This window comes from Macaca thibetana, chromosome 7 (genome assembly GCF_024542745.1).
Source record: "Macaca thibetana thibetana isolate TM-01 chromosome 7, ASM2454274v1, whole genome shotgun sequence".
Lineage (NCBI taxonomy): Eukaryota > Metazoa > Chordata > Mammalia > Primates > Cercopithecidae > Macaca > Macaca thibetana.
This window is the reverse complement of record NC_065584.1, coordinates 127,627,310-127,654,469: the sequence shown is the minus strand read 5'-3', so window position 1 is coordinate 127,654,469 and position 27,160 is coordinate 127,627,310. Positions and strand designations below refer to the sequence as shown.

At 41.0% G+C, this 27,160-nt stretch overlaps 2 protein-coding genes across 9 annotated transcripts in view; both read right to left on the bottom strand.

Annotated features, from left to right (window-relative positions):
• The window catches only part of CCNDBP1 (cyclin D1 binding protein 1), a 507,674-nt gene that overhangs the window by 9,284 nt on the left and 471,230 nt on the right, over window positions 1-27,160 (bottom strand). Inside the window, exons 2-4 of one of the 2 annotated variants that reach the window (XM_050799546.1) lie at window positions 1,333-1,551; window positions 1,070-1,129; window positions 718-797 (exon numbers count right to left, since the gene is read on the bottom strand). In XM_050799546.1, coding sequence (XP_050655503.1) covers window positions 718-797; window positions 1,070-1,129; window positions 1,333-1,441 — 249 coding nt within the window. In that variant the 5' untranslated portion in view covers window positions 1,442-1,551. Of the gene's footprint in view, window positions 1-717; window positions 798-1,069; window positions 1,130-1,332; window positions 1,552-27,160 lie in introns of those variants that run through there. The other variant, XM_050799547.1, reaches the window with a different exon arrangement.
• Window positions 1,765-27,160, bottom strand: part of TMEM62 (transmembrane protein 62) — a 48,924-nt gene continuing 23,528 nt past the window's right edge. For all 7 annotated transcript variants that reach the window (XM_050799466.1, XM_050799465.1, XM_050799470.1 and 4 more), the window contains 5 exons: window positions 19,402-19,515; window positions 14,584-14,668; window positions 7,269-7,373; window positions 4,644-4,762; window positions 1,765-2,650 (listed from right to left, as the gene is read on the bottom strand). In XM_050799466.1, the coding sequence (XP_050655423.1) occupies window positions 2,324-2,650; window positions 4,644-4,762; window positions 7,269-7,373; window positions 14,584-14,668; window positions 19,402-19,515 (750 nt within the window). In that variant the 3' untranslated portion in view covers window positions 1,765-2,323. The remainder of the gene's footprint in view (window positions 2,651-4,643; window positions 4,763-7,268; window positions 7,374-14,583; window positions 14,669-19,401; window positions 19,516-27,160) is intronic.

The following is a 27,160-nucleotide window of genomic DNA, read 5'->3' as shown; positions in this document are numbered from 1 at the left end:
TAGCTGCTAAGAGTTGATTTCTAAGCTCTATTGTTAATTTATTTAAAGGAAGGTCCAGAACAGTGTTTATGGTATCTTACCATTTGTGTAAAAAGAAGCTGACACATACAAGATAAATGTTTATGAATGTATATATGTACAGAATGTATGTGGAATAATGCAAAAGGAACTGGGGGAGACAAAAATGAGAAAGTGGATGGAACGATAAACTTAACACACTTAACTTTGATATCTTTTGAATTTTATACTATCTGCATAGGTTACTGATTAAATATAAAAAATAATATAAAAAGGGTATTATGTAGTATAACAGAATAGGTGTACCTTAGACATCAGATAGACCTTGATTTAAATTCTAGCTCCCCTGCTTTTTTTTAAATCTTAACCTGAGCTTCTGAGCCTGCTTGCTCATCTGTCAGATGGCCATCAAGTATGTGAAAACACCCAGCACATAAAAAGTGCTTAAAAAATTATCAGAAAAGAAACCACCAGGGTGAACTTCAGATTGAACCAATATTTATAAGACCTGCCTACTCCGCGCCAGGAAATGCACTTGGCAGTTCGGTCTTCACAACAAGCCTGTGAAGTAAAAAACGGTAACCTCATTGGACAGACGAAGAAAACAAATCTGGCATGCGTGTAAAAGGTGGAAAGAAAATTAGAGGATTCCTAAGGTGTAACTCGGCAGCCCAAGGATTCCAGGAAAGTGAAGCCCACCTGTGGAGACGGCAGTGGAAGCTGAGAGAAGACTGTGGTCAGAGTCGTGGCTTCCCTTGACACTGTCACAGCTGCCTCATCTGGGGGGTGGCCGAAGAGAAGGCAGGTGCCAATACATTAGCGCTGCACGGACTTGGAAGATACGCGTTCCCTTACCGACCCAGACTTCTCAAAAACACCTCCCGAATGTCGATGTTAGAATTCTAGTTTACCCTCTCAGGTGCTGAGGTGGGTAAGGTATCTCACAGAAAGGATGCAGCAGGGAAGGGCAGTCCCCTCCCTGGGGGAGAGCGAGAGGGAAAGGGGTCGGGACGCTGAAGGCAAGGGGAGCCGGGACAGGAGGCGCACTCACTGAGTCTTCTCCAGAACATCTCTCGATTAAACTCCTCGGTGGTCTCCTGGGCTTCGCCGACTTGCGGGTGTGGCGTGTGGGGGCCGAATGGTGGCGAGTGGAAAAGCTAAGGTAAGCGGACCTACCTCCCTCGCCCGAGCCTGGCTCCCCGCCGCCGCCGCCCCAGCCCGCCCTCTCCGCGACCCCGAGCCCGGCCTCTCCCCGATCCCGGCCTCTCCCCGAGCCCGCCCCTGCCGTCGCGCGTTCCAACTCCGTCAGCTCACCCCGCACTCGAGGCAGGAGCAACCGCAGCTCCTCCGCCAAGTGCCGGAGCTGCTGCAAAGGTGGAGCCAGGGTGGGGGCTGCGGCTGCAGGTGCAGTTGCGCTCGCCATCTCAGTCGCTTGCCGAAGGCCGCAAACACAGGCCTCCGCCACCACTGCCGGAGCCGCACTGCGACAGCCGCTCCACTTCCGGGCCACAGCGTCAATGGCTCGTTTCCGGCAACAAGCCGTCCAGCCCCGCCCCAGAGCCCCGGCCCCGCCCCCAGAGGTCCAGCACCACCCATCCCATTATGAGAGACCAGGCCTGGCCCCGCCTCCTCCCGCCCCGCCCTGTCCCCAGAGGTCCAGCACCAACCATCCCAGAGGCCAGGACAGGCCACGCCTTCTCTCGCCCCTTAAGCGAGGCCACACGAGCAAGGCTCAGGCTCACGGTCTTTCTTATTCATCATTCATTCATTTATTTGATTAGTTGAAAACACTTCCGACTAAGGAAGCAGAGAGCCCACAATCCTGCGGGAAAACAGGCCTGGGAACTAATATCTCAGCCGTGGTCAGGGTCGGGCCCAGATCCTCAAAGGTTCCCTGCCCTTGAAATTGCACCTTTGACAGCTGCTGAATTTCAAGCACAGCGGTAGGTGCTTTACATGGGGTAACCCCTAAAAAACACACTGGGCCTCAGACACTCCCGTACACACACCCAACCCCTACCCTGTGGGTGTCCTAGATAAGGGTTTTCTCTTCACAAAGATAAATCAACTCTTTGCCTCCTTGAGGAGGAAAGGAATAAAGGCATTATTTTTGAGACTTTTCTGCAGTCCATTCTGCAGGTATCAGTAGTGGGTAATCCCTCCAACATCCAGGAGTCCAAACGAGCAGCAGCTCCCTAAAGCTCACGCACCAATACTGGCCCTCCACCTGCTACTGAGGTAGAGGCCTAGGCTACAGACACAGAGGCTGGGCTTCTGCCCAGCTGCCAGTGGTGAGACATGGCCTTCAGGAGCTCAGGTGGCTTTTTAAGTGCACCATGAAGATTCCAAGCTTGGCGGAGTTCAGTGTCCACACACAACGAATGAGAACAGGTGTCAGCAGTGTCAACCAGGTCCGCAAAGGGGAGAATAAAAAAGCTAGGGTGCCGTATGTCGCATAAAGAAAGTAGCAGGAATAAATCTGCCAGATGTACAGCAGTAGCATAAGTAGGTGAACAGGCATAATTTTCAAGTATTTTCTTTGATGGAGATGAGACCTGAAGTTGTGACCAAAGCACCGCTGCAGCAAGCTCCAACACATGTAAGCCATCAAGGGGATGTTAAAAAATGCCAGCTGGAAAAGAACAGAGCCATAGCTTACTCCCAAGTCCTTGGAAGAGTTTGGTCTTAATAATGCATCATTAGTGGATCCTAAGAATATGCTGCTTTCTGTCTGGGGTTAGCTAATTTACTTCAAGCACAGTTGCTTATAACACAACAGCTGACTTGTGGCTAGTTGTGTATTTGCCCATGTCCTTTTATTCATCTTAGAGGCGGGTATCATTTAATTTATGTTGAAGTCCCAACTTGTAGTACAGTATCATATACACAGTTAATACCCAGTGGTGTTAAGCTGGAATTGAACTGAGTAAATGTATACACACACATACAACAACCCCTCTTTTTTGGTGGAGTGAGGGGAGCGCTTGGCTGTCAGTATTTTTTTTCTTATCTCCATTTTTGTTTGAGGTAGCGTGACTAAGTACTGGAATATAAATTAGAAGATCTAAATTATAATCCACGTTGAGCTGCTGTATGATTCATTCATTTAACAAATATTTATTGAGCACCCGTTATGTGGCAGGCATGAGCTAGGCTCCAAGACACAATGGCAAACAAGTTAGAAAAGGTCTGTCATAGAGCTAACGTTCTAACAGGGAGAAGACAAAGACCAAAAAAAAAACAAAAAATATAATTACAGATTGTGATTAGTTCAATGAAGGAAAGAACTGGGTCATAAGAAGATAACGGGAGAAAGGCTCTCAGAGGCCAGGACAGGAATAAATTAGCAGAGGGAAGTGCGTTCCAGGCAGAAGGAACAAATGAAAAGCCCAGAGATGGGAGAGGTCTTGGCCTCTTTAAGGAAGTGCATGCAGAGCATAAGCCAGGTGGGAATTGGCAGTCGGCAGGACCCAGATCACTGCTCTGCTTCAAAGCATTTCAAGCTGAAAAGTAAGTAAGCTGACTGTAAAGTTTTTAAAAGAGCACATTGGATGCTCGGTATTAAACTGAGAGCAAGCAGGCAAGAATATCAGGGAGAAGACCCAGGCAAGAAATAATTACAATTTAGATTAGGGTAACAGAAATAGAGAGAAGTGGATGGATTCAAGACATGCACTGGAAGCAGATCAAATAAGGTAGAGCTTGCTGGTGAAATAGATACAGGGTACGAAGGAAAGGGAATAATTGAGGATACATCTTGGAGAAATCAGGTGAATGGTGGAGTCATTTATTAAAACTGGAAAAACAGAGGAACAGGTTTGGGGTAGAAATAATGTTCCTAATTAGAGAGACATCATATGAAGTTGAGATGCCTGTTAGACATCTGTGGCCATTGGATATAGAGGCACTTGAAGTGCAGAGAAGAGGTCGAGATCAGAGATACAGATTTGGGAGTCATGGGTCTGGATGATACATAAAATCCATTATTAGTGTACTATTTATTAGAATATGAACGTAAACATTTACAAAGGAAAAAACCCTGCCTTTTGGTAAGGCTCAGGATTCATTTGGTATGAGAGAGTTCCTTAGAGACAGCCTCCATCTACATAATAGAAAACTGAAATGAGGCTGGGCACAGTGGCTCATGCCTGTAATCCCAGCACTTTGGGAGGCCAACACAGGCGGATCACCTGAGGTCAGGAATTAGAGGCCAGCCTGGCCAACATGATGAAACCCCATCTCTACTAAAAACGCAAAAATTAGCTGGGCATGGTGGCACATGCCTGTAATCCCAGCTACACAGGAGGCTGAGGCAAGAAATGCATTGGAACCCAAGAGGCGGAGGCTGCAGTGAGCCGAGATTGCACCACTGTGCTCCAGCCTGGGCGACGGCGCAACGCTGTCTCGGGGAATAAAAAATATATTTTAGATGTTTACATGAGAGTGGTAGAAGTTTAGGAAGCACTTTAAAAGCAAATGAAGTTTTTATTAAAGACTCCCCTGCAAGTAAAGTAGGAAAGATGATCTATGGTACTTAATTTTGGATTTTGGATTTAATTCATAACTGTTATGCAATTAGTCCGACAAGGCCAAGATGTTCTTAAATTGCCTTTCTGACTTCTTACCTGGAGAATTCCAATTATAAATGTTATGCTGCCTTGTAGGAAATGTCCATTAACAAATATCCCAAAGGAAAAGCAGCAACCCAATTTGCCATCAATGATTTCACCAAAAAACCATGGACCTAAAAGAGGCAATGGACAAAAAAGGAGGAGATTAAATAACTATAACTCTGATTACATATATCATGAGATGCATTTATAGGAATAATGCAAATATATGAGACTAGCCATCTATCAGTATTTTATTTCATAGCCTTTCCTCGTTGTTAATCTCTATGTTGTACTCGATATCCTTGCTAACCAACTATTTGCTCCTTTACTCCATATTTTTTGGATTATGAAATTGTCTTAGTAGATACTATACCTGGAACAGATATGTGTCTTATAGATTCTAGAAACAAAAAAAAGGCACACTCACATTTTTTAAAATTCCATTGCAATAATAACCTCAATACAATGCATTAATATTTCCTTTAAGAGGTAAAGAGGTATTCCACAGAAGTTAAATTTCCAGATGATTGAGAATTACTCCTTAAAGCAAAAAAAACTTCAACTACCTTTTGAAAGAAATCTTTCTAAGATGCACTCATTAATATAATGAATGTATTTTAACCTCTTCTTGAAGGCCCACAGTCATTACTTTGTGTATCAACTATATAATCACAGTTACCATGTAGAAAGTTGAACTTGCTTCAGTTTTCTCATCTAGAATGCCATGCTGACTTTTCTCTCCTCTCTATTATTATTTACTGCCCCCTTCTCAGTGTGTGAGTTTCTAGGTATTATTATTATTATTAATATTGTCATTTTGTTTTGTAAGTGTGCTGGTTTATATAAGAGTATCAAGTGTTTGTCAAGAGTGATAAGGGACAGTTAGACTAGCCTTCTCAAAATGCAAATACTACGCCAGGCAGGGTGGCTCATGCCTGTAATCCCAGCACTTTGGGAGGCCAAGGCGGGTCGATCACCTGAGGTCAGGAGTTCAAGACCAGACTGGCCAACATGGTGAAATCCTGTCTCTACTAAAAATACAAAAATTAGCCAAGTGTGGTGGAACACGCCTGTAATGCCAGCTACTTGGGAGGCTGAGGTAGGAGAATGGCTTGAACCTGGGAGGCAGAGGCTGCAGTGAGCCAAGATTGTACCACTGCACTCTAGCCTGGGCAACAAAGCGAGACTATATCTCAAAAAAAAAAAAAAAAAAAAAAATGCAAATACCATCATTTGCTGGCAAGAATAGGGTTCAGCTTTAAAAAGTCAGAGGCAATTTTCTCAGATATTCTTTATATAAACTGCATTAAAGACACATGAGTCTAAAAAGGTGCTTTCTCTTCAGGTTTCAACTTTTTGAATGGAACAATTCTTCCCTATTAATGTATTTTGTTTTGTTTTGTTTTACAGCCCAGGAACCAAATTACTTGCTTTACTTCATTGTGTAAGACAAGCGTCAAAAACAGCTTCAACCTATCTTGTAAAAAGAGAACTTACCTCCAGAGGTGATCTGCCATAGCTTACACAGAATCATAAAGTGTTATATTTTCATTTGTTCTCTGGTGGGAGTTACTAATGAGCAAAGTTTAAAGGGAGGATAAAAGTGTAAAAGACTAAGACTAGGCAACAAACAGGCTAATATACTCCTAATTGATTTTTAGTCACTAAGAAACATGAGCACAAAAGTCTAAAAGAGATTTATGGGGATTTCTGCTTTTAATAACTGTGGCTAAGTGACTATGTAAGTACAGTCATGCATTGCTTAACCATGGGGATGCATTCTGAGAGATGTGTCCTTAGGCAATTTTGTCCTTACATGTCATACACAAACCTACATGATGTAGTCTACTATATACCTCCAAATCCACTATAATCTTATAGGACTGCCACTGTATATGGGGTCCCTTGTTGACTGAAATGTTGTCATATGCCACATGATAGTACTGGGTATAATAATACAACAGAAGAATGCAGATATGCCTGAACTATTGCTCATCTCAGCTTCTCTTTTTTGACCTGAATTTTTGAGAGCCACACATTAGTAAATATTCAATGAACTACATACTAAGCAAAATAGGCAAAATACCAATGGATAGATATATATACTCTTTTTTTTTTTTTTTTTGAGATGGCATCTTGCTGTGTAGCCCAGGCTGGATTTGACCTCCTGGGCTCAAGCAGTCCTCTCGCCTCAGCCCCCGAGTAGCTGGAACTACAGGCATGAGTGTACCCACCTACCAGTGAATATTTTAATGAGGAAATAGATAATAAACCCAGAAGATAAGCATAAATTCTGATAAAGGTAATGATGGAAATAAAACGTGTGATGAGATACAGACTAAAACTTTAAGATAGACAAAGGTTTCTCTAAGGAGGTGCTATTTCAGCTTCTATTAGGTTTCTACACAAATACTAATTCTGTAGCAGTCTTCTCAGCACCCTTAAGTTAACTTGGTGTTAACTAAATGTCCTTTAAACATGTTAGGCACGAGCTTTATTTTCCAAAACCGTGTCCCAGAAAATGATTTATGAAGAATCCATGAGAGCCGTTTGTTATACCCTCAAGAGTCTAATTCTGTTGTCAAAATTGTTAATATCTTTGGCAAAATTCCCCACAATATGTACTGATTTACTTACCCAGCACTGTATATAGTGTCAACAACAACACAGAATAGTAGAAGATGTTTATTTTGCTCAAGACATGAAGAGAAAATGAGGTCAGATTTATAAACCCTGAAGGTTCTAAAAAACATAAAGTTGAAAAATTCAGTGAACACATGCAAAGTTCAGTTTCTTTATGACATTTTCTAGAAGACTTTCATGGGCTATCTGCCATATATTCAGCAAATCCTTTGTTAGATGGTAACTATAAAGATGACACCACTTTAAATTCAGAATTTGGCAGGAATCCTGGTGAGACAGTTCACTTAGAATTGCAGAAGGCAGAGTTCGAAGAAATGGTGTAGTTGTGAGACATTTTATATATATCATAAGATATATAATTGTTATATTTATATATATCACAATATATCAAACTCATATATGTGCACATATATGTACATATACATATACATACATACATAGATATATATAATAACCAAAAACAATGGACACACCTACCAGAGCAGCATACTATTTTATCTTGTCTTTTTTTTTTTTTCTTCCTTTTTGTGGAGAACGGGGGTCTTGCTATATTGCCCAGGCAGGTCTTGAACTCTTGGGCTCAAGCTATCCTCCCGCCTCTGCCTCCCTGAGAGCTAGGTTTGAAAGATAGTGGTTTGTTCAAAGGATGATCAAGTCTCTGCTTTCTATGGAATTCAGTGTCCAAATATACAAACTTTAAAAAGGTGTATCAAAGTATTTCAAAAGTAAATTAAAAGAAATATCAAAATATCTTCATTCTAATCATAGATATGAGTATCTGTCCAAATATAGTCCTTTCCTGTACTTTATACAGTTCTTAACTCATAGCTAACCTCTTACTCCAATTGAAAGGTTTCCCTAAACTTTCCAAATTAGCATGATTTTAAAATACAGTGACAAAAAGCCCAAGTGTAAGGGCTTGACTCAGAGAAGCTCCATTCTGCAGCCACAGTCTACAGTACCACGGATCCTCAGCCCCAGCCAGCCATGTCACCCATGCATGTGGCTGATCATAAACCAGTCAGCTGAGGACTATGAAAGGAAGCTCAGTATACACTAAGCAACACTACTGGTAAAAAATATTTAAAGGACTAGTCCCAATGAAAGACAGTCCAATGTAAGTTAAATAAGTCATGTCTTTGCTAAAAGGCCAGCACATTCATTTTACACTTATAACCTTGCTCAGCCTAACAATTTTATGCAAAGCCTAATAATGCATGACCTTTCCTACTTTGTGTGTTACTCTCTCAGCTTCTTTTTTGTCCTAGTCTGTACTTCTCAAAGTATTAGCCTACATATTCAGATAGAATAACAATTATTTATTATTTTAAGAAATCCTTTAGCCTTAGAGGCAGCTATTCTTTAAATTTTAAGTAATTATTCTCCATTTTGGCTGCACATTAGAATAACCTAGGGAACTTTTAGAAAATACTCATGCTTATATCTCACCCTCCAGAGATTCTGATTTAATTTTCCTGGGGTAGAGGGAGACCTTAGGCAGCAACTCAATGATTCTAAGCAGTCAGGATTGAGAAATACTGCTTTCGACAGAGCCGTGCTTCTCAGTCTTGACTGTACATTGGAATCATCTGGGGAGCTTTAAAAGGTACTGACGCTTAGGTCCCACCCTAGAAACTCTGATGTAATTGGTATAGAATGCTGTCGTAGGTACTGAAATTTCAGAAGTTCCCCCAGTGGATTCTAAGGTACAACCAAAGTTGAAAAGTCTTATTTAGAGGAAAGAACTGACCTGGGGTCAGAAGCCTTGGGTTTGGAGTCTCTCCTCTATCTCTTATTAGCTATCAAACCTTGGACAATTTACATAACCTCCCCAAACCTTTGTTTTCTAATCTTTAAAATGGGGTCAATAGCACCTACCTCACAGGAATGTTTTAAGGATTAAGTGAAACAATGTAGGTTAAAATATGTTTCAAATTTAAATAACTATATAAAGATATTGAGAGCCCCATATAAGAGGCTGGGGACCTCAAATATTTATTTATTTACATTATGTTCAGGAAAATACACACGTATAATAATGCTTCTTGAACTTTTTCATAGAATTTTTAAAATAAATATAAGCAGAAAAACATTCCGTAGGATGTGTACTGTACCTATTCAGTTAATCATGTTACCGTTTAATCACTACTACAATACTCCCCTTCTCTATCATCAGTCCTTGATCCCAGGGATTTCATCCAAATTAAGAAGGAATCAGGAAAATTTGATTCAACAAGTATTTATTGTCTGTTATGTACAAATTCAGTGCTGGGGGCTGTGGGAAACAGAAGATAACTAGGAAGCAAGAGTGCCTACACTGAAGACGGGCACAGTGGCTCACACCTGTAATCCCAGCACTTTGGGAGTCTGAGGTGGGCGGATCCACCTGAGGTCAGGAGTTTGAGACCAGCCTAGCCAACATGGTGAAACCCCGTCACTACTTAAAAAAAAAAAACAAAAAAAAAACACAAAAATTAGCTGGGTGTGGTGGTGCATGTCTGTAGTACCAGCTACTTGGGAGGCTGAGGCAAGAGAATTGATTGAGAAGCCAGGTGGCAGAGATTGCAGTGAGCTGAGATCATACCACTGCACTCCAGCTTGGGGTTCACAGCGAGACTGTCAAAAAAAAAAAAAAAGAGTTCCTGCATTGAGGAACTTAATCTGGTTAAGGAGAAAATGTATATACATTCGAAGTGGTTATATAAAGCAAAGTGGCTATCTAATTAAGTATAGAATTAATTGTGAGAAAGGACTATAGGGATTCAGATAAGCAAAAGCTCATTATGGCCTGGAATGGCTGGAGAAAACGGTATGACAAAAGAGGTCTTAAGGTAAGCCTTACAGGAGGCTAAGATTTAGGTAAGTTTAGAAAAATATAAAGTAGGGATAATACTATGAGCAAAAGTACAGAAGCAGAAATGGGCACGGTATGTATAGGGAACAGTGAAAAAGTATCTAGGCTAAAATACAGGTAACTGGTTGAAGACATGGCTAGTTAAACAGGAATAGATTGTGGAAGATTTTTAATGTCTTGCAGAGATGTCTGACCTTTATTCAGTGCGTTCTGGAAAGTCACTAAAAGCTTTTGCATACAGAAGTGATCTGTGGATGCGATGCCATGAGAAGGATAATTGGCTAATAATTAAGAGGATGAATTAGATAGACAGACTGGATATAGGAGCAGGAATTAAGAGTCTATTCAGGAATCCAGAGAGGTGACACTGACATGGCACTGGTGACCTTTCAAAAGGAAAAGAAACATTTGAAGAAAGAATTAATGGGTTGTTTTGTTTTTTGTTTTGTTTTATTTTGTTTTTTGAGACAGAGTCTCACTCTTTTGCCCAGGCTGGAGTGCAGTGGCACAATCTTGGCTCACTGCAACCTCTGCCTCCCCAGTTCAAGTGATTCTCCTGCCTCAGCCTCCTGAGTAACTGGGATTACAGGCATGTGCCACCACACCCGGCTATTTTTCTTTTTTCTTTTTTTTTGACGGAGTCTTGTTCTGTCACCCAGGCTGGAGTGCAGTGGTGCGACCTTGGCTCACTGCAAGCTCTGCCTTCCATGCCTGGCTATTTTTTGTAATTTTAGTAGAGTCAAGGTTTCACCATGTTGGCCAGGGTGCTCTTGAACTCCTGACCTCAAGTGATCCACCCGCCTCGGCCTCCCAAAGTACTGGGATTACAGGCATGAGCCACTGCACCTGACCTGAATTAATGGGTTTTAATAATATGTTCCCATTAGGAATGAAGACTGATGATTACTAAAAAATGACTCGAGGCCGGGCGCGGTGGCTCAAGCCTGTAATCCCAGCACTTTGGGAGGCCGAGATGGGCGGATCACAAGGTCAGGAGATTGAGACCATCCTGGCTAACACGGTGAAACCCCGTCTCTACTAAAAAATACAAAAAAACTAGCCAGGCGAGGTGGCAGGCGCCTGTAGTCCCAACTACTCGGGAGGCTGAGGCAGGAGAATGGCGTAAACCCGGGAGGCGGAGCTTGCAGTGAGCCGAGATTGCGCCACTGCACTCCAGCCTGGGTGACACAGCGAGACTCCGTCTCAAAAAAAAAAAAAAAAAAAAAAAGACTCGATTTTTAAGGTTAAAAACTGTAGTAAGGTCTTCCTGTAAGATCTTTATTTTTGATAGGCTATATGCTTTTAATTTTTTTAATATCAGTATGTTATATGTATATATTTTTCTATCAAAATATAGTGATTAACTCAAATGCCTGCAAGTTCATGTGACTTAAGTAAATCTTTCATAAATAACCTGACTTTAAATTTGTTGATAAAAATAGAAATATCTTCAGAATTATCAGCATACATTTTTGCCTGGGTTTACTGATCAGATAGTTTTGCATTTGTCTGTGCTGGATGTTTTAAGCTGCCAGGATTTGACCAAAAGGTTACAAAACTATATATTCAGCCTAAAATCAGAATGATCCTTGTGTAAGTCTTTGATAAGTAAAACTAATATAGTTGATTTAATGAAAATAGCTGTTTTCAGGTTTTGGCAAAATATTTATATAGTTAGTTTTAAGATTTTTACTTAGGTGAACACCCGAAATTCACATGCTGTAAAAATGATTAACAGAAAGATACCTTGACATAATGACTAACTCTATCTAATATCTTAGTTTTCATAAGTAATCTATGTGTAGTTAAAAAATAAATTCAATGAATGTAAATGTGATAAATTTATAAATTAACTTTTCATGTGATTTTAAATCCTAAAGTTACATTATATTAAATTAATTAATAAATACTCATGAAATGTCTGAGTCATTTCTAAGTAAGATAAAATGCTGAACATAAATTGCTAAACATTAGTATAAGTTTGTTCTTGGTTTCTTAAATTGTATAGAAAGATAAAACGTACTTGGGTCTATTAGTAAATAGTAAATTCCACATTCAAAAATTGTTCCATAAAAAAATTGTTTTAGAGATTATAAACTATATATTCATGAGATGTTAATATATAACAGTTCAAAACTACTTACTTCCTGAGTAACTTAAAGCTTAAGGTTACTAAAAATTCAAAGTTTTTATTAAGGCAGGGCATGGTGGCTCATGCCTGTAATCCCAGCACTTTGGGAGGCTGATGCAGGTGGATCATGAGGTCAGGAGATCAAGACCAACCTGGCTAACACGGTGAAACCCAGTCTCTACTAAAAATACAAAAAATTAGCCAGGTGCGGTGGCGGGCGCCTGTAGGCCCAGCTACTTGGGAGGCTGAGGCAGGAGAATGGCGTGAACCCAGGAGGCAGAGCTTGCAGTGAGCCAAGATTGCGCCATTGCACCCCAGCCTGGGCGACAGAGCCAGACTCCGTCTCAAAAAAGAAAAAAAAAAAAAAGATTTTATTAATATGAAACCAATAATTTTTATATGAGAAAGAATTTTATGTGGTCTCAATATAAAGGAATAAAAAATTTTTAAGTAATTTTTTGTCTTAAGGTAAAATAACTAGTTATTCTAATATAAAAGGGGGGAAAATATAGGACAAAGACTAGAAGTTTAGGAGAATAATGGAAGGTCTAAGCAAGCTGTGGAAGGTTTATGAAGGATGGGTCCTGTAATGGAAGTTTTATATCATCAGGATGGTTGGAATTTGAAGGGAACTTTTTTTTTTTTTTTTAAGGACAGAGTCTCACTCTGTTGCCCAAGCTGGAGTGCAGCGACGTGATCTCGGCTCACTGCAACGTCTGCCTCCCGAGTTCAAGCAATTCTCATGCCTCAGCCTCCTGAGTAGCTAGAACTACAGGTGCATGCCATCATGCCTGGCTAATTTTTGTATTTTTAGTAGAGACGAGGTTTCACCATGTCGGCCAGGCTGGTCTCAAACTCCTGATCTCCTGTGATCTGCCCACCTCGGCCTCCCACACCACAGTGGTGAGATTACAGGTGTGAGCCGCCACGCCCAGCCACAAGAGGTTTTGACTTAATTCTAAAATCTGTTTCTTTAAAATTTAATTTTCAAGCATCTTCTGAATGGCAGCTTTAAAGTTTATAGACCAATGTTTTCCTCCAATATAACTTGATTCTGTACTCTTGGCTTTTCTTGATGTTTCTGAATTGTCCACATAACCAGGAAATTTCCCATGCTTTTTCTAAAAGCCCTGTATTCCCCTGCTCAAGGTACTAGTTTTCTTGTTTATGTCCCTCTATAATATAGTGTATACATATAACCTTGGACGCATGCTCTTCCTATGTCTGACTATATTTAAGTATCTTTCCATCAGGTTTCACTTCCAGGTTATCTAAATAGGCTTTCCATAAGGAGCAGCAATCACACGTCAGGAAGGTTTTTTTTCTTTACTTTTTTGGGAGCTGAACTAAGAAACAAAGATTTTACATTTTATCAAGATAATTTCCTATGTTTCATATTATCCTTATTTTTTTTTTAATATTTCTTAGGAAAACTGAGCTTTGAAAGGTTTTTGTTTGTTTGTTTACAGCCACAGAACTTTCTGTATTGTTTTTGAAGTCTTTTAATTGTCACTCTGTTTAAGTGAGTGACTATTACTTCACGATGACATCTATTCTTATTCTGACCAAGTGTTTTAAACCTTTTGACATCTTTGGCATGCCTACCAACGATCAATTTATAAATTAAGTCTTTTTTGACCCTGAACTAATTTTGGGATGTCTCTTGGCCAAGGGGACCCCAAAGAAACCTTAAAAATTGAGTTCTCAGCCACGATAGAAAGGGAGGTTGGACATACCTTGTCATACTCCCTCCCTTTTAGAGTTTGGGCACAACAACAGACCACCATTAATGTTAAAATAGAGATCATAAGACTGACAAAACAGACTCTGTCACAACAAGATACCAAATTATAAACAAGATCTAATGCCTGCAGGACATCAATCTTGCTAAACAGGTCATTTTTCACCCAGTATATTGTGGCTGACATAACATCCTTATCTTAACGTAAACAGAAATTCCTTTCTGCTGACAAGTTTTAGACCGAGCCTCAGTCCTGTAACCAACTGCAAATTAAAGAATCTCTGAATCCCCGTATAACCTGTGAGCCCCGACTTCAAGATATCCCAACTTTTGGGGCCGAAGCAGTGCATACCTTCCGTGTATTGATCTATGTCTTTTCCTATAACTCCTGCCTCCATAAAATGTATAAATCCCGACTGTAATCCAACTGCCTCAGGACCATTTACTCAAGGCTTCTTGAGTTTGTGTTTTCCCTGGGCCATAGTCATTCATATTGGCTCAGAATAAACCTCTTTAAAATATTTTACGGAGTTTGGTTTTTCCATGAACAAGGCTTATAGGAATAAAAGGAACCATAACTAACCTTTAAGCTCTGGGTATCCTCGATATCTAAATGTAATGAGAATGGTGAGCTGGCTCAGCACAATTAGCACAAAAAGGATCCGGGCCTGCAGGGAAATAGATGTTAATGTGAAATAGATACATGGGTACACTTTCAGTTAAGATTTTTAAAGTGGCCTTATTAACAAAAATGGAAATGGCATCTGTGATACTGTGATAGAAGAAATACATATTTTGGTCTTTGTCCCCACTGGTCAGAGCTCCTAAAATCCTTGTAATTTTCTAAGTGATAGCAGTGATAGCAGCATATTATTATAACATTTGGATTTTGTCTCTGGTTCCTGAAACAGCTTAGAGTGATAAAGTAAAAGGAATACCTATTGTTATTCATAACAAGCCCCTTTTGGAGGAGGTATAGCAAGATGGCCAAATAGAACCCTCCAGCAATCATCCACCCCTTCCCCGTCAGAACAGCAAACTGAACAACTATCCCCACAAGAAAGCACTTTCATAAGAACCAAAAATCAGATGAGTGATCACAGTACCTGGTTTTAACATCATATCAAGGAAAGAGGCACTAAAAAGGGTAGACAACACAGTACTTCATTGCCTACACCACCTTTCCCCCATTCTGTGGCAGAGATCATCTGGGCACTCATGGGAGAGCGCAAAATGACTGTGGGACTTTGTGTTGGAACTCAGTGCTGTCACAGGGGAACACAACACAGGGCAGAATTCTGCCAGCACCCACAGAGGGGGCATTTAAGCTGGCCCTTGCCAGAGGGGAATCCTCTGCCTCAGTGGTAGGAACCTGAGTTCCAGCTAGCTCCAGCGCCAGATGACTAAACAAATGCCCTGGGGTCCTGAATAAACTTGAAAGGCAGTCAAGTCACAAGGACTTCAGTGCTTGGGCAAATCTGGGTACTACGCTGGACTCAGAGCCAGTGGAAATGGAGTGCACGTGACCCTGTGAGACACCAGTTGTGGTGGCCAGGGGAGTACTTGTGTCACCCATCCCCCAACTCTCCAGACAGTACAGCTCCAGGAGAGACTCCTTCCTCTTGTGGAAAGAAGAGAGAAAAGTAAAGAGGACTTTGTTTTGCCACCTGGATACCAGCTCAGCCACAGTAAAATAAAGCACTGAGCAGATTCCTGAAGGCCCTGAGTCCAGGCCCTCACTCCTGGCTGGCATTTCTAGACTCAGCCTGGGCCAGAAGAGAACCTGCTGTGTTGAAGAGAAAGACCATGTCCTGGCAAGATTCACCATCTGCTGACTAAAGAGCCCCTGGGCCTTGAATAAACATCAGCAGTAGCCAAGCAGTAGTCACCACAGACCTTGGACAAGACCCAGTACTATGGTGAATTCAGGTGTGACCCAGAACGGTACAAACCGTGGTCACCTCTCCCACATATCCAGGCAGGCCAGCAAAGAGACGAGAGGCTCCTTCTGCTTGGGGAAAAGTGAGGAAAGAACACAAAAGACTGCCTGGTAATCAAGAGAATTCTCCCAGTTCTTACCCAAGCCCACCAAGCGCATGTAAGGCTGCAAGAGTTGTAGCATTACTGGGCTTGGGGTGCCCCCTTGTACAGATAGGGCTGCAGTGACCAAAGGCTTAGATCACAACCCTCAATTGTCTTTGAATACCTGGAAAGCCTCCTCAAGAAGGATGAGTACAAACAAGCCCAGACTACAAAAATTAGAATAAATACCTAACTCTTCAAGGCCCAGACATTGACAAACATCCACAAGCCTCAAGAACATCCAGGAAAACATGACCTCACCAAATGAACTAAATAAGGCACCAGTGATCATTCCTGGTGTGACAGAGATACGTGAACTTTCAAACAGAATTCAGAATAGCTGTTTTGAGGAAGCTCAATGAACTACATGAAAACACAGAAATGGAATTCAGATTCCTATCACAGAAATTTATTTATTTATTTATTTTTATTTTATCTATTTATTTTTTTGAGACGGAGTCTTGCTCTGTCACCCAGGCTGGAGTGCAGTGGCACAATCTTGGCTCACTACAAGCTCCGCCTCCTGGGTTCATGCCATTCTCCTGCCTCAGCCTCCCAAGTAGCTGGGATTACAGGCGCCCGCCTCTGCACCTGGTTACTTTTTGTATTTTTAGTAGAGACGGGGTTTCACCGTGCTAGCCAGGATGGTCTTGATCTCCTGACCTCGTGATCTGCCCACCTCAGCCTCCCAAAGTGCTGGGATTACAGGGGTGAGCCACCACACCCGGCCTCTTATCACAGAAATTTAATGAAGACATTACAATAATTTTTTAAAAATCAAGCAGAAATTCTGAAGCTGAAAGATTAAATTGGCAAACTGACAAATGCATCAGAGTTTCTCATGTGCAGAACTGATCAAGTAGAAGAAAGAATTAGTGAGCTTAAAGACCATCTATATGAAAATACACAGTCAGAGGAGAAAAAAAGGAAAAAAAAAAAAAGAGAATGAAGCATACCTACAAGATCTAGAAAACAGCCTCAACAGGACAAATCTAAGAGTTATTTGCCTTAAAGAGGAGGTACAGAGAGAGATCAGAGTAGGAAGTTTATTCAAAAAAATAATAATAGAGAACTTTTTTAACCTAAAGAAATATATCAATATTCAGGTACAAGAAGGTCATAGAACACCAAGAAGTTTTTTTTTTTTTTTTTTTTTTTTTTTTTTTTTTTTTTTTTTTTTGAGACGGAGTCTCGCTCTGTAGCCCAGGCTAGAGTGCAGTGGCCAGATCTCAGCTCACTGCAAGCTCCGCCTCCCGGGTTCACGCCATTCTCCGGCCTCAGCCTCCCAAGTAGCTGGGACTACAGGCGCCCACCACCTCGCCCGGCTAGTTTTTTGTATTTCTTAGTAGAGACGGGGTTTCACCGTGTTAGCCAGGATGGTCTCGATCTCCTGACCTCGTGATCCACCCGTCTCGGCCTCCCAAAGTGCTGGGATTACAGGCTTGAGCCACCGCACCCGGCCGACACCAAGAAGTTTTAACCCAAATAAGACTACCTCATAGCATTTACTAACCAAATTCCCAAAAGTCAATGATAAGGAAAGGATCTTAAAAGCAACAAGAGAAAAGAAACAAATAACATACAAAGGAGCTCCAACACGTCTGGCAGCAGACTTCTCAGTGGAAACCTTAAGCCTAGGAGAAAGTGGCCTGACACATTCAGAAGGAAAATAATTTTATCTTAGAATATTATGTCCAGCAAAAATATCCTTCAAACATGAAGAAGAAATAAAGACTTTCCCAAACAAACAAAAGCTGAGGGATTTCATCAACACCAGACCTGCCCTGTAAGAAATGCTAAAGGAAGTTCTTCAATCTGAAAGAAAAGGATGTTAATGAGCAATGAGAAGGCTGGGCACAGTGATTCACGCCTGTAATTCCAACATTTTGGGAGGCAGAGGCAGGGGGATTGCTTGAAGTCGGGAGTTCAAGACCAGCCTAGGCAACAAAGTAAGACCCCGTCTCTACAAAAAAAATGTAAAAATTAGCTGGTTGTACTGGCATGTGCCTATAGTCTCAGCTACTTGGGAGGACCCCATCAAAAAAAAAGTCAGTCTTTGCACTCCAGCCTGGGAAATAAGAGCAAAAATCTGTCTCCAAAAAAAAACATACATATATATGTGTGTATACATATATACATGTGTATATGTATGTGTATATATATATATACACGTGTGTATAAGAGTGAAAAATAGAGTATCATAATGACAAATACAACGGTTATAATGGATATTATGATAAAAGAAAGATGTGTGGTTGATTTCACTTTATTTCTAAATTTTCCATGTTTTCTACATTGAGCACATATTATTGATATGGGAAGAAATATTCTTTAAAAAGCCTTAACCCAAGTTAGCATAGTCCCTATAATTCCCTTAGTTATCCTGATTTTATAGCATCCTGATTTGATAGCATCCTTAGTTATAATTCCCTTAGATATCCTTAGTTATAATTCCCTTAGTTATCCTGGTTTTATAGCATCCCAAATGACTCATCCATGCCTCTGCTTCTTTAAATTCAAATCAAATCAACTTAAAAAGCATTTTATTATTCTAGACAAATAACTAAACTTTAATTTTATAAGATTCAACTTTCGGCCGGGCGCGGTGGCTCAAGCCTGTAATCCCAGCACTTTGGGAGGCCGAGGCGGGTGGATCACGAGGTCAGGAGATCGAGACTATCCTGGCTAACATGGTGAAACCCCGTCTCTACTAAAAATACAAAAAACTAGCCGGGCGTGGTGGCGGGCGCCTGTAGTCTCAGCTACTTGGGAGGCTGAGGTGGGAGAATGGCGTGAACCCGGGAGGCGGAGCTTGCAGTGAGCCGAGATCACGCCACTGCACTCCAGCCTGGGAGACACAGCGAGACTCCGTCTCAAAAAAAAAAAAAAAAAAAAGATTCAACTTTCTTGTCATATGATCATAGTAGTCCCTCTTTATCCACAGGGGATACATTCTAAGTCCCCCCTCCAGTGGATGCCTGAAAACACAGATAGTACCAAACCCTATATATATTATGTTTTTTCCTATAAATACATACCTATGATAAAGTTTAATTTATAAATTAGGCACAGTAGATCAACAACAATAATAATAAAATAGAACAACTATAACAATATACTATAATAAAAGTTACAGAACTATGGTCTCTGTCTCTCAAAATATCTTATTATATATAATACTTTCAGACCATGGATGACCTTGGGTAACTGAAACAATGGAAAGTGAAACCATGGATAAGGAAGGACTACTGCATATTATTTAGGACTCTGCATTTACCAAATCCAGTAACATATGCAATGTTTAATTGAATTCACTTACCATGATGTAGTGATCAGTACGAAGAATAAATGATGCCAGGGGATCAAAACTAAGATGGTTATTCTCTTGAGCAGAAAATATGTGGTGAACACTCTTACTTCTTCCAGCAGAATCCTAGTAATAACCACAGAAGAAAAGTAACTTTCATGTACATGGAAATATTTATAATGTTCTAAATTATAATAAGAATAGGTTTCTAATAACTACACTTTGTTGTTGTTGTTGTTTTTCAAGGTTTCTGTCTGTTGTCCAGGCTGGCGTGCAGTGGTGCAATCATAGCTCACTGCAGCTTTCATCTCCTGTGGTCAAGTGATCTTTCTGATTCAGCTGCGAGACTATAGGCACACACCACTATGCTTGGCTAATATTTAAATTTAGTTTAGAGATGGGGTCTTGCTATGTTGCCCAAGCTGGTCTTGAACTCCTGGCCTCAAGCAATCTTCCTTCATTGGCCTCCCAAAGTGCTGGCCTTATAAGTACTTTTAATAATATTTCTTAGGCCAGGTGAGGTGGCTCATGCCTGTAATCCCAGCACTTTGGGAGGCAGAGGCAGGCGGATCACATGAGGCCAGGAATTCGAGACCAGCCTGGCCAACATAGTGAAACCCCATCTCTACTAAAAATGCAAAAAATGCCGGGCGCGGTGGCTCAAGCCTGTAATCCCAGCACTTTGGGAGGCCGAGACGGGCGGATCACGAGGTCGGGAGATCGAGACCATCCTGGCTAACATGGTGAAACCCCGTCTCTACTAAAAAATACAAAAAAATAGCCGGGCGAGGGGGCGGGCGCCTGTAGTCCCAGCTACTCAGGAGGCTGAGGCAGGAGAATGGCGTAAACCCGGGAGGCGGAGCTTGCAGTGAGCTGAGATCCGGCCACTGCACTCCAGCCTGGGCGGCAGAGCGAGACTCCGTCTCAAAAAAAAAAAAAAAAAAAAAAAAGCAAAAAATTAGCCAGGCGTGGTGGTATGCACCTGTAATCCTAGCTACTCAGAGGGCTGAGGCAGGAGAATTGGTTGAACCCAGGAAGCACAGCTTGCAGTGAGCCAAGATTGCACCACTGCATTCCAGCCTGGGTGACAGAGTGAGACTCTGTCAAAAAAAGAAAAAAAGAAAAAATGTTCAAAACCTATAATTCTACATTTAAATAGGAAATATTAGCATGCACTCACAACCTATTTTCCCTTTAAAAAAAAAAATCTGTATTTCCCTCTGTTCCCTAAAAAGGCCTAGAAATAACAACAAAGCTAACAGTAATGAGCTAGCTAGGCTGGTGCCCAGATTATGGTCTCAAAATAGCATTTCTCACTACAAGAAACCAGTGCTCTTTAGGGAAACAGCTCATTTCGGTTCTTGAATAGGAAGTGCACAAGAAGAGATACCTGCACTCCCGTGTTTGCTGCAGCACTGTTCAAAATAAGATTTGGAAGCAACCTAAGTGTCCATCAACAGATGAATGGATAAAGAAAATGAGGTATATATACATAATAGGGTACTATTCAGCCATTAAAAAAGAATAAGATCCTGTCTTTTACCACAACATGGATGGAACTGGAGATCACTATGGTAAGTAAAATAAGCCAGGGACAGAAAGACAAACATCACATGTTCTCACTTATGGGACCCAAATATCAAAACAATTGAACTCATGGACACAGAGAGTAGAAGGATGGTTACCAGAGGCTGGAAAGGGTAGTAAGGGGGCAGTGGGAGGGAGGTGGGGATGGTTAATCGGTACAAAAAACATAGATGGAAAGAACGAACAAGACCTACTATTTGATAGCACAACAGAGTGACTAGAGTCAATAACCTAATTGTACTTTTAAAAATAACTAAAAGAGGCCGGGCGCGTGGCTCAAGCCTGTAATCCCAGCACTTTGGGAGGCCGAGACGGGCGGATCACAAGGTCAGGAGATCGAGACCATCCTGGCTAACACAGTGAAACCCCGTCTCTACAAAAATACAAAAAACTAGACGGGCGAGGTGGCGGGCGCCTGTAGTCCCAGCTACTTGGGAGGCTGAGGCAGGAGAATGGCGTAAACCTGGGAGGCGGAGCTTGCAGTGAGCCGAGATCGCGCCACTGCACTCCAGCCTGGGCGACAGAGCGAGACTCCGTCTCAAAAATAAATAAATAAATAACTAAAAGAGTGTTATTGGACTGTTTGTAAAACAAGGACGAATGCTTGAGAGGATGACTACTCCATTTTCAATGATGTGATTATTATGCATTGCGTGCCTGTATCAAAACACCTCATGTAACCCATAGATAAACACACCTACTATGTACTCACAGAAAGTAAAACTTTAAAAAAAAATTTAAAGAAAAAAGTGCATAAGAAAAGCTTGGAATATCTTATCAAACCAGAAAGTAAGAAAATGAACAAAGACTACTGGGATTGTGTCAAAGGGCTTAGTAGTCAACATGAAGAGGCTCCCACTAGCCAAAGGTGGAACAATTTGAGCATCGAAAAGAATAAATGCAATGGACTGAAATACATCAAGTATGTTTTCATACATCAATATATTTTTTAAACTTTGAATTTATAATAATACTAAATGTAAAAGACTCAGTCACCTTTGGCAGATACTAAAGAACCAACTCATCATTCTGAAAACTGGTTTAGTAAAGGGGCAATGGGGAAAGAAGAATTTATCTTGCATTTCCTGTGTGAACTCTATATCTGGGTACCAAATAGATGAGATAATTTTTTTCTTAATAGGACTGTTCTAATTAATATTCCTATAATAAGAAAAGAAAAGTTGAATATCACCATTTTGGAACTCTAATGAAAAAAATGGATTTAGGTAAGTATCATCAATGCCTACTAAAAACCCTTAGGAGAAAAGCTAATGGAGGGATGAGCCAGCAGTGTGCTGGAGCTGGCTTGACTGCTCACAAGAGCCAACTGTTAAGTTTTCAGCAATTTTGCAGGCCACTTAGTATGGCATTGGTAGTTTAAAACCAGCCATGGTAGAAATATTTATATTATGAGAATTGGTACAAATCAGGGAAATGCTACCTATCAGGATCCCCTCTCCTTGACCCCTGTAACTTGCCCCAAGCTGGTTGCTAAATATTTACCAGCACACCAGTGGATAAGGCTACCAAAAGCTGAATACACTGATCCATCTTAACATTACAGAAAAAGAGGCCGGGCGCGGTGGCTCAAGCCTGTAATCCCAGCACTTTGGGAGGCCGAGACGGGCAGATCACAAGGCCAGGAGATCGAGACCATCCTGGCTAACACAGTGAAACCCCGTCTCTACTAAAAAAATACAAAAAACTAGCCGGGCGAGGTGGTGGGCGCCTATAGTCCCAGCTACTCGGGAGGCTGAGGCAGGAGAATGACGTAAACCCGGGAGGCGGAGCTTGCAGTGAGCTGAGATCCGGCCACTGTACTCCAGCCCGGGCGACAGAGTGAGACTCCGTCTCAAAAAAAAAAAAAAAAACAAAAAAAAAAAATTACAGAAAAAGAGACAACCAAATATTATGGGTATCCTGTTAAAAGCATAAAAAAACAGATAAAGTACTTTTGCCAAAAAATAGATGTAAATCTGATGAAACCTCTAAATCTAACTACCAATTATAGAAACTAAGGGGGAAGGGGACAGAGGAACATGTTAAATGATACCACAGAGATTAAAACAGCAAAAATCCAGAAAACAGGGAACTCCACAGGACCAAAGATTCAGTTTCCAAAACAAATAAATTTTAAGGGGGAAAAAAAGAAGGGGGAGGTAAGGGAGGCAATCTATACAGTAAAAGAGACAAAAGAGACAAGTCAGTTAAATGGAATGTATGAGTCTTGATTGGATTCCGATTTGAACCAACCAAATGAAAATGTACATATCTATTTATGTATATTTCTGTCTATCTATCTATGTGACATATTGGGATAACCAAACATTAGCTGGGTAGTTTGGTATTACAGAATTACTGTTAGTCTTCCAAGTATGATATGGTATCATGGTTAAGTTTTTTAAAAATAGTCCTTATCTTTTGATTTTTTTTGAGACAGAGTCTTCCTCTGTCGCCCAGGCCCGGCTACTTTTTTGTATTTTTTTTTTTTTTTTTTTTTTTTTTTTTTTTTGAGACGGAGTCTCGCTCTGTCACCCAGGCTGGAGTGCAGTGGCCAGATCTCAGCTTACTGCAAGCTCCGCCTCCCGGGTTTAGCCATTCTCCTGTCTCAGCCTCCCGAGTAGCTGGGACTACAGGCGCCCGCCACTTCGCCCGGCTAGTTTTTTGTATTTTTTAGTAGAGACGGGGTTTCACCGTGTTAGCCAGGATGGTCTCGATCTGCTGACCTCGTGATCCACCCGTCTCGGCCTCCCAAAGTGCTGGGATTACAGGCTTGAGCCATTTTTTTGTATTTTTTAGTAGAGACGGGGTTTCACCGTGTTAGCCAGGTTGGTCTCTTATCTCCTGACCTCGTGATCTGCCCGCCTTGGCTTCCAAAGCGCTGGGATTACAGACGTGAGCCACCGTGCCCGGCCAAAATAGTCCTTATCTTTTACTGATACATATTGACATATTTACATATGAAATGACATTATTTTATATATGAAATGACATCATTGTACAGGGAGGGAAGATAGGGATAAAGAAGGAACAAGACTGATCATGTGTTGATAATTGTTGAGATTGGCTGACGGATATATGGGAGTTCATTATAATATTATCTCTTTTGTATATTTAAAATTTTCCCATTATAAAAAACTTTTAAAATAACAATAAGAACTTACATTTGTGTTTTTTAAGCTTTGATTGCTCAAAATGTGCTTATATTATGTTATTGTTTTAAAGCAGGAATCTAGATTTCTCTAACATTTGAGATTAGAGCTTTCTAGGGTCTACTCTTTAAATTGGCAAAGTAGGCACAATAATCTTAAACTACAGGTACTCAAACTTCAGTGGACATCAGAATCACTTGGAGAGATTGTTAAACTAGATTGCTGGGTCCTATCTCCAAAGTTTCTGATTCAGTAGGTTTTGGATGGGACCTAAGAATTTCCATTTCTAACAAGTTCCCAGATAATATTGATGCCACTAGCCCAGGACCCACATTGAAAATTGATTTAAAGGTCTAGTTGCTACTAGACTGCAGGGAACCTATAGATAGTCAATAAATACAATGAGTAGGTAAAATATTAGATAATAAACACGTGTCTTCTCCCACAGACTTTGAGTTTCAAATCTGACTCATCTATAGTTTACTGTATTTAAAAGGACAGAACTTTCCCACGAACGAATGAGGGGACCAGGTTCCCTATTTAATACTCAGTAGGTTGTTTAAAGTTACACATATAAGAAAACAGAAAACAGATCAGTCCTTGCCTGAGATTGAGGATGTAAGGAAAACAGATTACAAAGGATACAAGAAAACTTTTGAGGGGAATGTATCATATTGCTTGTAGGCGATGACTTCAAGGATGTATACATATGTCAAAATTCATCAAATTGTATACTTTAAATATACAGGATTTATTATGTTATTATGTAAAAATTTTACCTCCATACCTTTGTAAGAAATGTTAAAAGTATGTGATTTTACATTTTTACTAAGGATTCAACTAAGCAGTCAGAAATGTTTCAAGGAATGTAAGCTATGTTTTTTTTTCTTCATAAAGCTACAGAAGTTGTATGTATACCTTATTTTTTTTTTTTTTTTTTTTTTTTTTTGAGACGGAGTCTCGCTCTGTCGCCCAGGCTGGAGTGCAGTGGCGCGATCTCGGCTCACTGCAAGCTCCGCCTCCCGGGTTCACGCCATTCTCCTGCCTCAGCCTCCCGAGTAGCTGGGACTACAGGCGCCCACAACCGCGCCCGGCTAATTTTTTGTATTTTTAGTAGAGACGGGGTTTCACCGTGGTCTCGATCTCCTGACCTTGTGATCCGCCCGCCTCGGCCTCCCAAAGTGCTGGGATTACAGGCGTGAGCCACCGCGCCCGGCCATGTATACCTTATTAAGAAAATAATACACTGGGGTTCTGAGGCACTCCAGACTGTAGTGACTGTAAAGACAGGCAATAATTTATTCTAGGTGCACATGAACCTTTAAGTCTCTTTAAAATGATCCAACTTCTTCTAATATGAGAGACCTTAAGGGTTCATCCCCAGCCATCTCTCCTACTTCTTCTGTAAGTTTTTTCGTCCTTCTACACAGAACATTTTAAAGATGGGTGGCGTAGCAGAGTGTCTTCTCTTGTGCAGACGTACAAGTTTCTCCATTTACAAACCAAGGGTAAAACTACCCACGACAAAGGATTGTTTTGCGGATTAAGTAAATAATTCTAAGTGCCTAGCATCTCCTTAGAGGGAGCTCAGTAAATAGTTTCTTCCTGCTCAACCTGTTTCTGTAGGGAGGATAAAAAAGATAATGAAAATAATTACATATGTTTTCTGAAAAATTATTTGGTGTTTCAAATTAAGTCTCAATATTAGAAGATTAAATAGTTAAAAACTGTCATCAAATCACAAAGTTGCAGAAATTGATAGTTGTGTGTGTGTGTGTCTGTGTGTGTGTGTGTGTTTAAGAAACTAATTTCTGAGCACAGCTTATCGTCTTAAGAATTTAATGAAAGGCCGGGCGCGGTGGCTCAAGCCTGTAATCCCAGCACTTTGGGAGGCCGAGACGGGCGGATCACGAGGTCAGGAGTTCGAGACCATCCTGGCTAACACGGTGAAACCCCGTCTCTACTAAAAAATACAAAAAACTAGCCGGGCGAGGTGGCGGGCGCCTGTAGTCCCGGCTACTCGGGAGGCTGAGGCAGGAGAATGGCGTAAAAACCCGGGAGGCAGAGCTTGCAGTGAGCTGAGATCCGGCCACTGCACTCCAGCCTGGGTGACACAGCGAGACTCCGTCTCAAAAAAAAAAAAAAAAAAAAAAAAGAATTTAATGAAACTGCTTTATTCTGGTAATGATTATTACTTTCTACTCTGGCAGGTGCTAATAAATTAAATGCCCTAAATTGAATCAGAATAAGAAAAGGCAAACTGGTACTGCATATGCTAACAATGCTTATTCCCCTTAACAAAAAAGTGCCTTTGATGCGCTGGAATTCTGTGTCCTCAAGCTTTCAAATAATGACACAATTGTCTTATAATTAGAGACAGCAATCAAAGACATGGAAACATAATACATGTTTTCTGACTTATTCTATTACCCTTGGGTATACTGGGGAATTTGCCCCTATTATGAAAAGATTCTGGGCAAAGTTGGAAGAAAACAAAATAATGATTTCCTGGGGTTAAAAAAAGGGAGTCTATGGCCACTCCTCTTCTCCTCTGCCTAGTTTTTAATCTAATATTAGAATTATTCCTGAGTGCCCATTTTCAGAATATACTAAATACATTGTATTCAATTTTTTTTTTTTTGAGATAGGGTCTCGCTGTGTCACTCAGGCTAGAGTGCACTGGCACAATCAGAGCTCACTATAACCTTGAACTCCTGGGCTCAAGCGATCATTCCATCTCAGCCTCCCAAGTAGCTAGGACTACAGATGCACGCCACCATGCCCAGCTAACTTTTATTTTTTTGTTGAGATGGGGTCTCACTATGTTGCCCTGGCTGGTCTCAAACTACTGGCCTCAAGCGATCCTCCAGCCTCAGCCCAAATTTTTTCACTTTTTTGTTTATTTTGAGACAGGGTCTGGCTCTGTTGCCCAGGCTGGAGTACAGTGGTGCAATCTCAGCTCACTGCAATCTCTACCTCCTGGGCTCAAGTGGATTCTCCTGCCTCAGCCTCCTGAGTAGCTGAGACTACAG